The 16923-nt window shown below is 42.2% G+C and overlaps 1 protein-coding gene across 1 annotated transcript in view; it reads right to left on the reverse strand.

Annotated features, from left to right (window-relative positions):
- The window catches only part of RAD50 (RAD50 double strand break repair protein), a gene marked incomplete in the record, with an annotated part of 1663481 nt that overhangs the window by 1540247 nt on the left and 106311 nt on the right, over positions 1-16923 (reverse strand). Inside the window, 1 exon segment of the mRNA XM_044069198.1 lies at positions 9886-10035. Within this exon segment, the coding sequence (XP_043925133.1) occupies positions 9886-10035 (150 nt within the window).

Below are 16923 nucleotides of genomic sequence, written 5' to 3' on the forward strand. Positions count from 1 at the left end.
TATATAAGGGGACCTTCACTGTGTCACTACTAGACAGAGGCACAGTATTCTAGATTTTATCTGTACATTTTTGTACCATTTCATGGGGTGGCAAAAGCCACATCACTATGGCTAGGCTTACAAATGCCCCAGGGCAGATAGCCTAGTACTATACTATGAAACTATGAAACTATGACAGGGCTTTTAGCCTGTGTAGGGTAGATGTTTGAGGCCCTGGATTCTTCTGGTGAGGAATGTTTGTGGTCTCCCCAGCTGCCGCATCTGCTTTGTGAGGTACATGCCAAAGGGGGTTTTGTACACAGCAATTGGCCTTATAAGGGAAGAATACAGGGATGTTACGATCTTTCTGCCCTGGATGAGATACCCTTACTTGTGAGGTGGGCCATGTAGAAAGCTTTCCGCAACATGGTGGTCAAAAGTCAGGTTGCTATCAACCTGGGTGCCCAAATCCCTCAGGACTGATTTCATGCTTAGGATGTTATTAATGTGATAATATGTGGGAACGTCACTCTCCCCAAAGGGAATGATTTTGTATTTTTTGGCATTCAGCTTAAGGTCATGTTTCTGGCAACAGTCATTTGTTTGGGTGAGACCCACTTGGAGGACGTCCACATCACTTGGGGAATTGATGACCGTGCCCAGCCTGCAGTCATCTGCAAACTTGGACATCCATAGCCCACTGGTTTTGGCCTGCACCTCAGAGAAGTATATTACGAATAACAGATGCCCCAAGACCAATCCCTGGGGTACACCACTCATTACGGGTCTACTGCTTGAGGTGGCTTCCCCTATTTTTATTAGGTGGGTTCCATAAGTGAACCAGTATGCTACCCATCTGGTTACATGTGAACTAATGCCTAGATGAGAGAGTTTATCTATTATGCCCGAGTGGGGAATAGTGTCGAAGGCTTTGGCCAAGTCAAGGTAGACGGCGTGCACAGTCTTCCCCTCGTCCATGGATTTAGTGACTGTCTCAAAGAAGTCAACCAGATTTAACAGATATGACCTCCCCTTGACAAAGCCAAACTGCGCAATCGAGCATTTGGAGGTTGCCTATGTCCCTGTTAAACAGGTCCAAGATAATCCACTCCATGGCTAGTTAGGCTGATGCGTCTAAAAATTCCCAGATCGGTGAAAGCTCCATCTTTGTGTAAAGGGATGACAGAGGCGGTCTTCCACTCAGCTGGGAAAAAGCCGGTACTCAGGCTTTAGTTAAATAGAGTGCTGTCGGACAGGGACTGAATAAAAGACTAAGAACACAAGCACTTAGGTCACTCCAAGGCAAGTACAAATATGACTCAGTTATTGTCCATGTTGGTGTGAATGACCTGAGACGTACCTCCCTGGACTACATGAAGAGAGACATAGAGGAGCTCTCTGAGCATGTAGCCCAGGCCGGTATGACCCTGACCTTGAGTAGCATCTTACCCTCACTAAGAATGATGCCACAATATGAAGACAAGATGATCAATTTCAACAATTGGCTTAAGTATTGGTGTCATTCAAAGGGGATCCAATGCCTGTCAGCCTGGGATGACATGCTCGACAAGCCACGATGCTTCGCTAGGGACAGCTTGCACCTGTCACCCCTGGGCTTTCGGATATTGGCAAAAGCTCTTGCTACCCCCATAGTGCCTTTTTTAGGCAAGGCTCAAAAGACAAACCCACCACCATAGGTATCTCAAGGGATAAGAAACTAAGAGTAATGCTACTCAACGCCAAAAGTCTAAACCTCAAGATGCACTCACTCAAAACTCTCCTTAGCATGGAGAACATCGATATCTGTGCAGTAATAGAAACCTGGTTCAAGGCTCCCAAGAGCACCCCAGCACTACCAGGTTATACCTCATACCATGCCTTTCGGCCCCAAAACTTGGACCGAACCACAAAAGGAGGGGGAGTATCAATATTCGTCAAAGATACCCACACCCCCAGGTTGGTGGCACAGCACGAAGCATCAGAGACTATCCATGTGCAACCAACAGTGGGTAAAACTGCCTTCCGGATTATAGCCTGCTACAGACTACCCTCCCAAACCCAGGAACCCCACTCGGCCTTCTTGAGAACACTGGAAAATATGAAGGTCTCTCAAAACACCATTATATTGGGCGACTTCAACTACCCAAACATAGACTGGGAGCATTACTCTAGCTTCAGAACCCTAGCCCAAAGGTTCCTAGAATTTATAAACTCAAATGCTATGGAACAACTTGTTACCACTCCCACAAGAGGGGAAAACATACTGGACCTGATCATCACCAACATGGGGACTCTATGCTCCAGACCAGAAGTGTATCCCTCACTGGTAAGATCAGACCATAAACTAATCTCACTGGATATTCACATCCTGACCTCACCCCCTGCCCAGAAAACCACAGTGAAAAACTTCTCTAAAGCAAATTTCACACTCCTCAAAACCGAGATAGAATCCTTCAAAGCCCCCAGGCCTGTGGAAAATACGGCCCAGACCGCAGAATCCTTTATAAGCGCTTTCTATGAACACCTTCAGGAATGCATGGATCATGCAATCCCAAATAAAACCAAAACCCAATCCTCCAAAGGCAGACGTCCTGTCTGGTGGACCCCAGCCATAAACAAACTATACAACAGAAGGAGGAAGCTACTACATGATAGAGCAAAATCCCAAAAAGGGAAGGCATCTCTGATCAGTATTAGCAAAAAACTACGAGCACTCATAAAATCGTCTAAGGCCAGCTTCAAGAGAAAAATTGCACAGGACACCAAGGATAATCACAAGGCTTTCTGTAGTTATGTTAGGAACCTGGGTGGGAATTCCCAGATATGCTCAGAATTAGTCCAAAATGACAAAAAATACACCGAGCCCACAGACATTGCCAACATCCTAGCTGACAGGTTCAGTGCAAACTCCCCCCCCCCCCAACAAAAGGGCAAATATCTATTCCAGCAGAGTGCTGCCCCCCTGACATCTCAGATGCTCCGGTAAGAGCCGCCCTCTCCAAAGCAAAAAACACAGCATCAATGGGACCAGACGGTGTCCCGGGCTGCGTCCTACATGAACTCCAAGAAGAGCTAAACCCAAACATAAAACTACTGTTCAATCTCAGCCTTACTTCAGGATATGTACCCAAAGAGTGGTGTACAGCAACAGTGGTCCCTCTCCACAAAGGTGGTGCCTCAATGGATCCTGGAAACTATTGCCCCATAAGCCTGACTAGCTTGGTCTGCAAAGCTATGGAAAGGATCATCATGGACCTCATAAACAAAGATATTGGGAACCTGCAGACACTGGATCCTACCCAGTTCGGCTTTGTTAAGGGCAGATCCTGCCTCTTAAACCTGGTCGATTTCTTTGAAACAGTCACCAAGGCCACTGATGAGGGGAAGGTGGTCCACACAGCCTACCTGGACCTCGCAAAAGCCTTCGATACAATACCCCACTCGGGCATTATAGATAAGCTCACCAGCTTAAATATAAACCCCTATGTCACTAGATGGGTTACAAACTGGCTCAAGGACAGAACCCACATGGTTAGAATTTCTGGAGCCATGTCAGACCCAAACCAGTTACAAGTGGCGTCCCACAAGGCTCAGTCCTGGGACCTCTCTTGTTCGGTATATATTTCTCGGAGGTACAGGCCAACACGGAAGGACTGTGGCTGACCAAGTTCGCAGATGACTGCAAACTGGGCGCTATAATCGACTCTCCAGCCGACACAAGTATCCTCCAAAAGGGCCTCATAGAAACAGACAACTGGTGCCAGAGCCATGGCCTCAAGCTAAACGCCAAAAAGTGTATAGTCATCCCCTTTGGCAAAAGCAAAGTTCCCACAAATGACCACATAGGTGGTAATCCATTAAGTACAGAAGAAGTAATTAAGGATCCAAGTGGATAGCAATCTCTCATTTGACAACCACGTGGCCAAAGTGGTTAGAAAAACATTTTATATAGCCCACCTAATCATGAAGGGATTCACATCTAGACCAGGGGAGGTCATTGTGCCTCTTTACTCATCCCTCATCAGGCCCTTAATTGAGTACAATGCCCCTTTTGGGATGTACCTTACCAGACACCTGCAGCAACTGGAAAGACCCCAAATGTACCTCACCAAGAGGATCAAAGGGCTCAAACAGATGCCATATGCTGCCCGGTTAAAGAAACTCCAGCTCTACTCAGTGGCATACCGCCTGCTCAGAGGCGATCTGTGCCTGACGTATAAAGCCATGTCCAGAATTAATGGACATGCTGCACATCAGAAAATCCAAATCCCATCGAGCTACACGCTCGAGAGACTTGAACCTCAGCACTGAAATAAATAGGACATGCTGGAGGGACAGATTTATAACCCAGAGGCTCCCTTCACTCTGGAATAAAATCCCAGTCCAGGTTAGGCAGAGTCCCTCATTGACTCTCTTCAAGAGGAATCTTGATGAGTGGATGGGAGATAGTAGGTTTACCCCGGGTATCACTTCTGTGTCACTGTTAGACAGATGCACAGTATACTAACCTTGAAAAAGGGCATAACAAAATTAATTTAAAATGGGTGGTGAAAGCCAAACACACTCTTTTCCACACAAAATATATGCCATCTATATAACGCCTATATACATATATATATATATATATATATATATATATACACACACATATATATATATATATATATATATCTATCTATGTGTGTGTATGTATGTGTCTATATATATTTTATGTCTGTATATGTGTATATGGGGCTATAAGAATGCACTAGCTAGGCATTCGTTAACTTGTACTAATTTTGAAAAATTTCTATTTTTAGTATTAGAGCAAGTAGAACTGTTTTTTGGTGACTATGCTACTCTTCTGGATGTTAGGGAACTCAAACGGCAACTTTTGCCGGGAGCGGATTCAGTTCCTGGTTTGAATGATATCATCAATTTGAAATGTGCTTTGAAATGGCTTACATGAGTTCACATGACAGACTCACTTTTCACTAGTTTGCTGTATGCTGTATATTGTACATGATTTTTCAGGTCACTTCATTACCACATAATTACCACATAATTATATGTGCATATTTAAAGAAAGATAGGATTGTTTCATTGTCTGTTACTATTTTACTGCTCTATTGCCATATAACGACATGTAGTATATGTTTACTGATTTTCTTTGTACCTTCTTATTTCTAAAAGAAAGAAAGCGCACTCAATTACTCTTTCTGGTGTTTTTGTTTTTTCATATAGCTGTAGAAATTTTTTGCCTATATACACACATATATATATATATATATATATATACATACATACATATATATATTTCTGTGTGTGTGTGTGTGTGTTTATGTGCATGCATATAAGCCATACATAATATATAGATAGTCTACACGGAGTGCTGTAATTATAGTTCAGTAACAGTTACACATGCTGCTTCACCAATACTCAAAACAAACCCCAATCTTAACAACTTTGAAGCGTGCTTTATAATTGTTAAGCACCCCCTACAGACTTATCATCAAGTCTGGCACTAAAAGATGATAGACCCAGCCTGTAAATAGCAGCAGGAGGACAAAATGGCTCTGTTTCAACTCCTGTTTCTGACTGCTTTCTGATATACTGCTACTCGTACTGTGAATCAAACCATTTCCCTTAGACAGGCAATATGCAAGGACATCCTCTACTTCCCCGCTGTTTTACCAGCTTTGAAAGCCAGCACAACACATCTCTTTTTTTGAACTTCTTCCTTTTGTGCAACTAGTAGTACATGAAGCAGATAAATCTCCATGCACCGCAAAGAATTCTGATCAAATCTGCAATTGCAACTTAGTATTATTTTTGGCATGGATGCCAAGATTCACCTCTTGAGCTTAGTTCCCAAGGTGAATTTCTTGGCATCCATGTCTATGGACACCTCTATGGCATACAGACATCAGAAGCACTCTATCAGGTACTGGAAAGTGAGACTCAGCAGATGGCACAAAAACTATCAGGCTGCATGGCAAAGACAGAAACTTAAAGAAGATGGTCACCAGACAGCCTACATAAGGGATGCCAGCAACAATCTGCTCACTAGTCCATAGGACATCAAAAGCAGATGGAAGTACTTCCATTTGCCTCTGACTAAAGAAAAACTCAGAGAAGCTGTATTGCCCCTGTCACGGCCTACAACAAAAGAGGAAGGAAAGCCCATCCTATAAGAGTAAAGGATAGCACTAAAGAAAATGAAGTCAGGGAAAGTAGTAGGCTCAAATGAGTTCAAGGCAGACATGATCAAGATGTTGGGAGAGTTAGGGAAAAAATGGCTCCACAGGGTACTCATAGCAGTATGGAGGCATATCCTAGATGGCTGGAGATTAAGTATCCTAGTGCCAATGCACAAGGACAAAGAGGACATTCATGCAGTGTGACAGAAGTCTATACTGCCCACAGTTGTGAAAGTTATGGACACAAGGTGATAAATGAATACACAGAGTAACAGAAAGTAACACAGGAGATGAGCAGTTTGGATTCAAATCAGGTTACAGCCTAAAAGACTCAATACCTGAAGTGAGACAAACAGTTGAGAAGAAACTAGAGATGAAGAAAGACTACAACTGGGTACTCCTAGACCTGGAGAAAGCATTTGACAAGATCCCAAAAAAAGCTGATTTGAGCAGTTTTGTGATGGTTCTAAGTCCAAGAAACATTGGAACAGTTAGTGCAGGCCATGTACAAGGGCACAAGTATAAAAAGTGTTCAGAGTCAGAGGGATTCTCGGTAAGAGTAGGCATGCATCACGGTGAGCCCAGTGCTGTTTATCGTGGTGATGGACTTCATTAGCAAACAGGCCAGAGGGGACAAATCAACAAAGCTTCTGTATGCAGACAAGATGGCATTGCAGGCGAACGCTGAACAAGAACTTCAGCAAATGATAAGAGAATAGCATGCAAAACTGAAGGCACACAGGATAAAACAGAAAACATACAAGACAGCTGTCATGGCATCAAATGGAGAAAATGAGAAGAAGCTGAGAATTGAGATAGAAGGGAAAACAGTGAAACGGGTTAACAGCTTCAGGCATCTGGGAGGGGTGGTTGAGGAGAAGGGAAGTCTGAAGATGGTCAAATCTCGAATCAGAGAGGTTGCAGCCAACAGAAACAGTGTTAGAAGTAGTGCGTTACATAAAAATGCCAAAGAAGCTGAAAAATGTGTACAAAACAGTGGTACCACCAAGTACAACTGTACTATACAGAAACCTGGGCGGTGAAGGCAGAGCAGGTAAGGAAGGAAGAGGTGATGGTTATAAAGTGCCAGAGACAGGTGTCATAATGTGCTGTTGGACAGAAACAAATAACATCAGTGCAAAAAACTATGCAGATTTAGTTGCAAAGAAGGTCAAAGAGAACAGAATATGGTGGTCTGAGGACATGTGCAGGAAAGCAGAAGACAGTTCAGTGAAGATGATTTGGGTCAGACAGGGAGAAGGCAAGAGGAAATAAGGGCATCTTCCAAACAGATAGTGTGAGATGAGACTTGCGACGGTCAGGCATGACTGTCTAAGTAAAAGAGTGACATTGAATTGAGAGAGATGGGGACAGCCAACAAAACTACAACCCCATGTAGAAAATGTAAAAAAGGGCATTGGTGATGATTATACAAACACACACATACACATACATACATACACACACACACACACACACACACACACACACACACACACACACACACACACACACAAATAAGTGCATGCACTCACACACACAGCGACATACACAGACAGACACACATGTACATCTGTATTTGTTTACCTGGGTACTGCACTGATCTCATTGGACCATTACAGGGATAGGCATTTAGAATACCACATAAGTAATGAGCAAAACATATTTATAAATGCAAGTATATGATAAAACATTTAATAATAAGATACGCTATTAAAATATACAAGCAAAACATGTACAATGATTAAAAAGGTTTGTACTTAAGTTTTAGCCATCACAAACGAGAGGCAAATGTGTAACAGTGCATAGCAGAGACTATAACAATGCTACTTAAAGGAGGTGTACAGCATATACACTTCGAGCAAAAGATTGAAAGGAAATTAAGAAAAAGATATAGAGGAATGGAGAAGGATAAAGGTAGAAAGGAGGGCGCATGTGAAAGATTAAATGAAATAAGGAAGGATGAAGCTATGCTTAAGGGGTGTTACACAGAGGAGGTAAAGTGGTATAAGATGAGAAGAGGTAAGAGATGGAAGGAAGAAATTGGGCTTAAGGGGTGTGAAAGAGAAGAAGTTAAAGGGATGTGAAGACCATAGGAATTATGTAATGTGCCCTCTAAGAAAAGGTGTTCCTTGAGTTGCTAAAATCGGAGTAGTTCTATAGGTCTTCAGAGTGAGAAGAAATCCCACAGTTTAGGTGCCATGATAGACAATTCATGGTCAGTGCAGAGGAGTTTAGTTTTTGGAGTTTGTAGGGTAGGTTGAGCCTGTAATAGGCTCCTTACTTTATATGAAGAAGGATCTGGTAAAGAGGATATCTGTGAGAGAGAGAATAATATATCTATAGAGAAACAGCTTTGTGCAGTAATGAACCTAGTAGGAAGCTGGCTCTCAAATGTTTTAGTTCAGAGGTTCACAGGTAAGTAGTAGGGCAGCAGCTACCCTCACAGGTCATTTTATACACAGCCAATATCCCTTGGTGAAAAACCAAACCCTGTACCTCTTGTCTGTGAGGTAAACACCTTAACCATTACGTTAACCCCATAACTTCAAATTGTGTGACAATACTTACTCTAACCATATCAGTAAATTTCTCTGTAGACTGGATCCAAACCCTGCATTATCTGTGGACTTTCTCCAGACTCGCTGCAATTATGCCACAGACATAGGAACAGTTGAAAGCCATTACAAGATGTATAGCTACAAGTAAACAAACATTTTTACCTAAAAATTTTAAGAGAGTACTACCAGTACATTTCTAAGAGAAATGGACCAACTACCATACATCTCAACTTCTTAGCACAAGAAATCTGTTCAAAGCCTACAATAATGGGGAGACTAAGGCCCACAAATAGGGACAGATTTTAAATACTGCTCAGGTTTCACATCAGCATGTATTTTCTGAAGGATATGAAATCCGAAACTCAAACTTTAAAATTAATTGTCATTTACTGATTTCAGTCCTCGGAGATTTGCCAAAAAAAAAAAAAAAAAAAAAAACACAGATTTCATGAGGAACAGATAAAAAACCATGATGCAAACATCTGGATATTCTGAGAAAACCTGGACAGCTGAGAGGTATACAAACCACAGCATGGAAAATGAGCAAAGACTGTATGAACACACATTTGTCAGACGAGGTCAATACGCTTCCCCAAAGGTGTATGTGTGTGTGTGTGTGTGTGTGTGTGTGGGGTACTCAGATCACTCAAACTCAGAAGAAAAGAAAATACAAATCTTCCTATTTCTCCAAGCAAGTGCAATTTTAATAAAGAGTTTGAGTTATGGCTTCCACATCGGGCCAGGGGGTGAGTGGTGCAGCTCCACTACAAAAACGTGCACCTTTGATTTAAAATTGTAATGAATCACAAAGGTGCCAGGTGTTAGAAACAACACTCATGACAGATCTTGGGTGAAATTTCAAACTTTGATAAGTTAAAATAGACTACTACTACAACTACTACTGCTGCTGCTGCTACTACTACTACAGAATTTTATGGGCTTGAAATAACCCAACAATACAGTAAGTTTTTCTCTTCCCCAACAAATAATTAGGTTTCTTCCACATTTCAGTGCTAAAATTATAAGACAGCTTAAAAGATACACAAAATCCATATCAGAAATCCATAATAATAATATGTCCATGCATTTTATATAGAAAATCTTCTGTTCGCATACCTATGGAAAGCAGCTATGGAAAACTACTGAATATATGAAATATTCCTTACTATTCGAGTGATGACACCCTCCAGAGTTTTAAATTCTGTTTTCTTGCCTTTCTGGGTACACACCATAGAGCGCTGGACAGCAATAAGTTCTCCATTCACATCCTGAAACTGGAGGCGAATCTGAGCTCGTACATCTGTTTCATGGGCAACCTAGGGGAAAAACAAGCAAAACATTCTTTTATAATCTGTTATTAATGTCATAATTTGTTCTGTTTAACTATACAGTGCATATTAAAATGGCATAACTAGGATAACTTTTTACTGTTCAAAACTCCTGGTGTTCTGGCTGAAATGTGATTCTCAAACAATCTGGAAATATATCGTTGATTGACAAGTATATTTCTTGGCATTTTAACCTTTCAGAGTTCTGCATTGTCTTAATTTTGCCTGACTGAATTATTTTTTGCCTAACTGAATTATTTGAATTATTTTATATATTTTCTGGCACTGTTTTCTGTTTCTCATCTGTCCTGAAACTGTCCCCCCCCCACCCTATTCTTGTGGTGGTGTTATAGTTGGTGGCTTTGCTGTTGCCCGCCCCTACGGTAAATTTGATCTGAGACTCCCCTCCCAGTCTGTTGTTCACTCTACTTAATACAGAGAGAACATCTGAGAAGTCCAACCCACTTAGGTTCTTAACCTTGAATTTTTCTTCTGCTCCTTCCTCCCTCTTTGCACTTTACTAAAAAAAAAGGCACTTTATTTTGCTTTTGCCTCTTCTTAAAAGTACTCAATTGTATTTATTCTGCTCCATTTATTACTGCTTGGTAGTAGCCTGATTAAATTGCAACTGCTACTCTAAGCCTTTTGGTTTAAGCACTTGGGCTCCAGACCAGTTGTTTTACACTAAGAAGGTTTGTGGTCTGCACTGTTATGGCAGGACAGGTAGCTTTACATCCTTCTAAGTTGGGAATTGCTGATTGAAGGCTCAGTGTATGCTATTCTAAAAGTGTATTAGTTCTGGTTAAAGCACTTGGGCTTCAGGTAAGTTATTTTTCATTAAGAAGGTTTGTGGTCTGCACTCTTGTGGGAGGAGAGGCTAGATTTTGCCCTTCTGAGCTGGGAATGTCTGGTTAAACGCTTATTGTGCCTGCTTACTTGAACTGTCTCTTTCTGAAATTGATGCACCTTGCTTGCTGTAGGAGAGACTAGATTCAGACATCCTGAATCTAGTTTTGTTTGTATAGCTTGAGCACTAATCTGGGCCATCTTTTTTGGAGAAGGTTCCCCAGCACATTGGTGGCAGGAGTGTGCAGTTAGAACTTGTCTGATTGAAGACTGCTGGAACAGGGCTCAGTTTTGAGCTATTTTACTGGTTAATTGGGTAATTTTGCTCGTTTTCTATTGTTATATAAAAAATGTACTTTATTCATCTGATTTTACTGTATTTGTGTTTCTTCCTACTTTATTTTGCTGCTTGTTCTTAAATGTACTTAACTGCATTTATTCTGCTGCATTTATTACTGCTTATTAGTAGCCTGATTAAATTGTAACCATTATTCTAAGCCTTTGGTTGAAGCACTTGGGCTTCAAATCAGCTGTTTTACATTAAGAAGGGCTGTGGTCTGCACTGTTGTGGCAGGACAGGTAGCTTACATCCTTCAAAGTTGGGAGTTGCTGATTGAAGGATTAGTGTCTGTTATTCTATAAGTGTATTAGTTCTGGTTTAAGCACTTGGGCTTTGGGCCAGTTATTTTACATTAAGAAGGTGGTCTGCATTCCTGTGGGAGGAAAGTGTAGATTCTGCCCTTCTGAGCTGGGAGTTTCTGGTTAAAGGCTTATTGTGCTTGCTTATTTGAACTGTTTCTTTCTGAAATTGGTATGCCTTGTTTGCTGTAGCATAGGCTAAATTCAGACCTGCTGAATCTAGATTTGTTTGTATAACTTGAGCACTAATCCAGACCATCTTTTTTTTGGAGAAGGTTCCCCTGCACTCTAGTGGCAGGAGTGTGCAGTTAGAACTTGTCTGATCGAAGACTGCTGGAATGGGGCTCAGTTTTTAGCTTTTTATTGGTTAACTGGTTAATTTGTTTAAATCAGTTTGCTCATTTGCTACTGTTATATTAAAAAAAATACATTTTATGCATCACCGCTTAGCTAAGGTTAAACTATTCCAGGTGCCATAAAGTCTGCTCTTCAAATTTTCCCTTAGAACTAGCCAGTTTTTAGTTTTAGCACTCAAATCTGTTTCTTTGAGCTCAGAACTTGTCAGAACTTGTTGAAAGCACTAAATAAGCTACAAATTACTACAGCACTCAACTTTCCTCACTTGTCTAGAGGAAAAAAGGATTTTATTACTTAATAAATAAGCACCTATCCAGGCATGTCTAAGGGTCAGCTCCCATTGTTTTCTCCTGTCTACCTGATGAATCTGGGCATCCTGGGGCAAGGCAGCAATTGCCTCATGTACACAGACAACCCTCTCCTCCTACCACCCACCACTACAACCTGTGAGAGATGCACTTATATAGCCAAACTGGAAGAAAAGCGCTCTTCACCCAAGACTGGACTAAACAGTCAAGAGGAGAAGGTAAACACTTGCACCACACCACACTCATCACATAGTCCCTCAAAACCTACACTACAAAAACAAACATGGCAACACAAAACACACACCTACATTCACAGAGGCTCTGAATAAAAATCTGTGCAAGCAACAGAGACCTCTAAAGCAGAAACGCAAGCAACCTCCACCCCCCCAACACATCCCAAATGACACAGAGCCCACAAACTCAGCGTGCCACTCAAACACAGCCCATAAGGCATAACAATGTACCCAACACTCTAGTCATAGGTGACTCTATAGTCGGGCACACTGATGTTCCACTCACCACGCTAAACAAGGAGAAAGTTACTGTTAGATGCCTGTCAGGTGCCAGGATGCACCACATAATGCAAGCACTCAGGTCACTCTAGAACAAGTACAAATACAACTCTGTCATTGTCCATGTTGTTGTGAATGACCTGAGACGTACCTCCCTGGACTACATGAAAAGAGACATGGAGGAGCTCTCTGACCTTGTAGCCCAGGCAGGTATGACCCTAGCCCTGAATCGCATCCTGCCATCACCCAGAATGATACCACAGTACAAGGACAAAATGATTGGCTTCAACAACTGGCTAAGCTTCTGGTGTCATTCTAAGGGGATCCAGTATCTGTCTGCCTGGGATGACATGATCGACAGACCACAATGCTTTGCCAGAGATGGCCTCACCTGTTGCCCTTGGGATTCTGGATACTGGCTAAAGCTCTTGCCACCCCTATAGTGCCTTTTTTAGGCAAGGTTCAAATGACAAATTCACCACTGTAACCGGTACAAGCAAGCAAAATCTGAGGGTAATGCTACTCAATGCTAGAAGTCTAAACCTCAAAATGCATTCACTCAAGGCACTCCTTAAAATGGAGAACATCGACATCTGTGCAGTGACAGAGACCTGGTTCAAGGCTCCAGAGAGCACCACTGCATTACCACGCTATAATTCATACCACACCATTCGGCCACCTAACCTGGACAGAAACGCTAAAGGCGGAGGCGTGTCCATATTCATTAAGGATAGCCACACCTCCAGGCTAGTTGTTCAGCATAATGCATCAGAGATTATCCAAGTGCAACTAACTCTGGGCAAGACCGCAATCCAAATTGTAACTTGCTACAGATCCCCCACCATGCCCCAGGATTTCCACTCCTCATTTCTTGATACACTGGAAAATATTAGGGTACAACCCAACACCGTAATAATGGGCGATTTCAACTAACCCACCATAAACTGGGAAAACTACTCGTGTACCAGCTCTTTTGCTCAACATTTGCTGGAATTCATAAATTACAACACCTTGGATCAACTTATCCACACCCCAACCAGGGGAAGCAATATCCTAGACCTGTTCATTACCAACATGGGTGACTGGTGTTCCACACCAGAGGTCAGTTCCTCGTTGGTCACATCCGACCACAAGCTAATCACCCTAGACATTCACATCCCGCCCGCACCCCCATTAGGGAAACCACTGTAAAAAATTTCTCCAAAGCAAATTTCACACTTAAGATAGAAGTGGCAAACTTCACAACACCATGTAGACGGACAATAGAGGTACGACTGCTGAATCCTACACAAATGCACTTTATAAGCACCTACACGAGTGTATGGATCATGCAATCCTTAACAGAACCAAGATGCTATCCTCCAAAAAAAGGAAGCCAATCTGGTGGCCCCCTGCCATAAACGAACTCTACAACAGAAGAAATAAACTGTTGCTAAAAAAGAGTAAAATCCCATGATTGGAGGAACTCCCTGGTCAGCCTCAGTAAGAAGCTGAGCTCCCTCATAAAATCCTCCAAAGCTAGTTACAAAAACAAAATCGGACAACCACAAAGCATTCTATAGGTATGTCAAGAATCCAAATGGCAACACTCAGATGTGCTCGGAGTTGCAGCACAATGGCACTAAATATACAGTACCAACTGATATTGCCAACATCCTGGCAGATGGGTCCTTTAGGGGGTGAGAGGGGGGTAAAGTTAGCACTGAACCTATTTCTATACTGGAAGAATGCAAAGTTCCTGTAATCACGGCTGCACAGGATAAAACCACACTCTCCAAAGCCAAGAACACAGCATCCATGGGACCCAACAACATTCCAGGCTGCGTTCTACATGAACTGCAGAATGAACTTGCACCTTACCTAAGCACCATGTTCAATCATAGCCTCACCTCAGGCTTTGTGCTCACTGAATGGTGCACAGCGATGGTTATCCCACTCCACAAGGGGGGAGCCACCACAGACCATAGGAACTACTGCCCCATTAGCCTAACAAGCCTGGTTTGCAAGGCCATGGAACGTATCATCATGGAACTTATAAACAAAGACACTGGTAATCTCCAAACTCTGGACTCCACCCAGTTTGCGTTTGTAAAAGGCAGATCATGCCTCCTAAACCTGATAGACTTCTTTGAAGCAATCACCAAAGCAGTAAACGAGGGTAAGGTGGTTCACAAAGTCTATCTAGATCTCGCCAAGGCTTCTGACACCATCCCCCACTCTGGAATTACAGATAAACTCACTAAACTAGGTAAAAATCCCTATTGTCACAAGATGGGTTGCCAACTGGCTCACTGACAGAACCCACACTGTGAAAGCAGCAGACTCCAAATCTGACTTCAGACCAGGGACAAGTGGAGTACCACAGGATTCAGTCATGGGTCCTCTCCAGTTTGGTATCTACTTTTCTGAAATACAGACCAACACAGAAGGTCGCAGATGACTGCAAACTAGGAGCCATAATTGGAACTCCTAATGATGTGGACATCCTATAAAAGGGCCTAACTGAGACAGATGCCTGGTGTCAAAGCCATGGCCTCGAGCTCAATGCCAAAAAATGCATTGTCATCCCCTTTGATAAAAACTCTGTACCCATGAGCTACCACATAGGTGGTAGTAAGAGACACACCTCATCAAAAAAGGTTTCTCATCCAGGAAAAAAAGAGGTCACTGTTCCCCTCTACTCATCACTCATTAGACCCATTATAGAGTATAACGTCCCTTTTCGTATGTACCTCACAAGACATCTACAACTGGAAAGGCTGCAGAAATACCTCACAAAGAGGATTACCAGCCTCAAACAGATGCCCTAAGCAGACCGTCTCAAAAAACTCCAGCTTTACTCCATCACATATCGCCTACTCAGAGGCGATCTCTGCCTAACATACAAAGCTATGTCAAACCCAGAGCTGATGGACTTGCTCCACTTAAAGAAACACCAATCCCTCTGAGCTACACGCTCTAGGGACCTAAACCTTGTCACCACAATAAACAGAACATGTCGGAGGGATAGATTCCTGTCCCAGAGACTTCCCATACTCTGGAACAAGCTTACAATTATTTAAAGAAGTCTTCAGTTAAAAATGTCACAACTACAATAGTAAATTCCTGAGCAATTTCTGTTAAATGAGTTAATAACGGAAACAGGACAGGAATAACACAGAAACCAGCTGATCCTCTAATAAGGAAAGGCGACTAGACTGTGTAGAACAGGATGGCAACATACCCTTCAATGAGACAGATGCAAAAACAGTTTTATGCCTAGATATAAAGGTCCAATCTGCAGTGTTTATAAAAGAAATGGACACAGGACCATTTGATTACCATGAAAATGTCCTCCATGTCAACTCCCTTCACGTAGGCTGTAGATTAACTGAGACTAGCAAAATGCGATCTGGCCTTTCCTTGGAGTAACCTTCAACTGGTCATGTGGCAAAAGATAATGGTGTGGGCCATCCATTTAGAAGTAATCTGCCTGGACACAAGAAACCTTTTGTTTGTTTTCAGCAGAGGCTACAAACACCCAGTCTGTCTTTCTAATGTACTCAGTTCTCTGCCTGGAAAATACCTCAACTGCGTACCTCTCAACTGTTCCTGGTTTTTGACTCAAACTTTTTATCTATCCCTCTTAATCTCTACTAAAACTAGTGACACTTGGAGAAAAGGTAGTGAATTACACCTAACAATTAATGACAGTATTTAACAGTTATGGATTTCTTTTACTTCAGAAAGTGTACATTTACTCACATTCTCTTATTCTGTCAATGTCTCAAGTTAATAGTGCTAATATTTTAAAAGTGTCCCAAATTACTTCTGGATTTGTCCCTGATTGGTTGAGAGCCATGCTGAGGTGCTCATGATCATCCAAGTACAGAGCTCTTTCTCCTTTCTTTTATGGAGCAAGGAAAAAAGATTAGCAGCTGGATAGCTTGGCTCAGGTTCACATGATTACTTTGAGCCAGAAGTAGATGCTTTGTGTGTATAGCCGCCCTATGTTTGCAAAATATCAGTAACGGTTCTTTGCATGTTAAAGTTCTGAACTCTGGCACTCTACTGGTCGATGAGACTGCAATTAAAAAGGCTATTTTCCAATACAAAAAGAAAGAGTGCCGCTACCACAGGCTCAAATGCTGACCAGCTTAGCTTTCCAAAGTAAAATTCTGACTACTGCAAGCTGAAGCCAAAGTCCTTCTGTGGGATATGAAAAAGATGTCCTT

Source organism: Protopterus annectens, chromosome 4.part0 (genome assembly GCF_019279795.1).
Source record: "Protopterus annectens isolate FY-2018-M chromosome 4.part0, PAN1.0, whole genome shotgun sequence".
Taxonomy (NCBI): Eukaryota; Metazoa; Chordata; order Ceratodontiformes; family Protopteridae; genus Protopterus; species Protopterus annectens.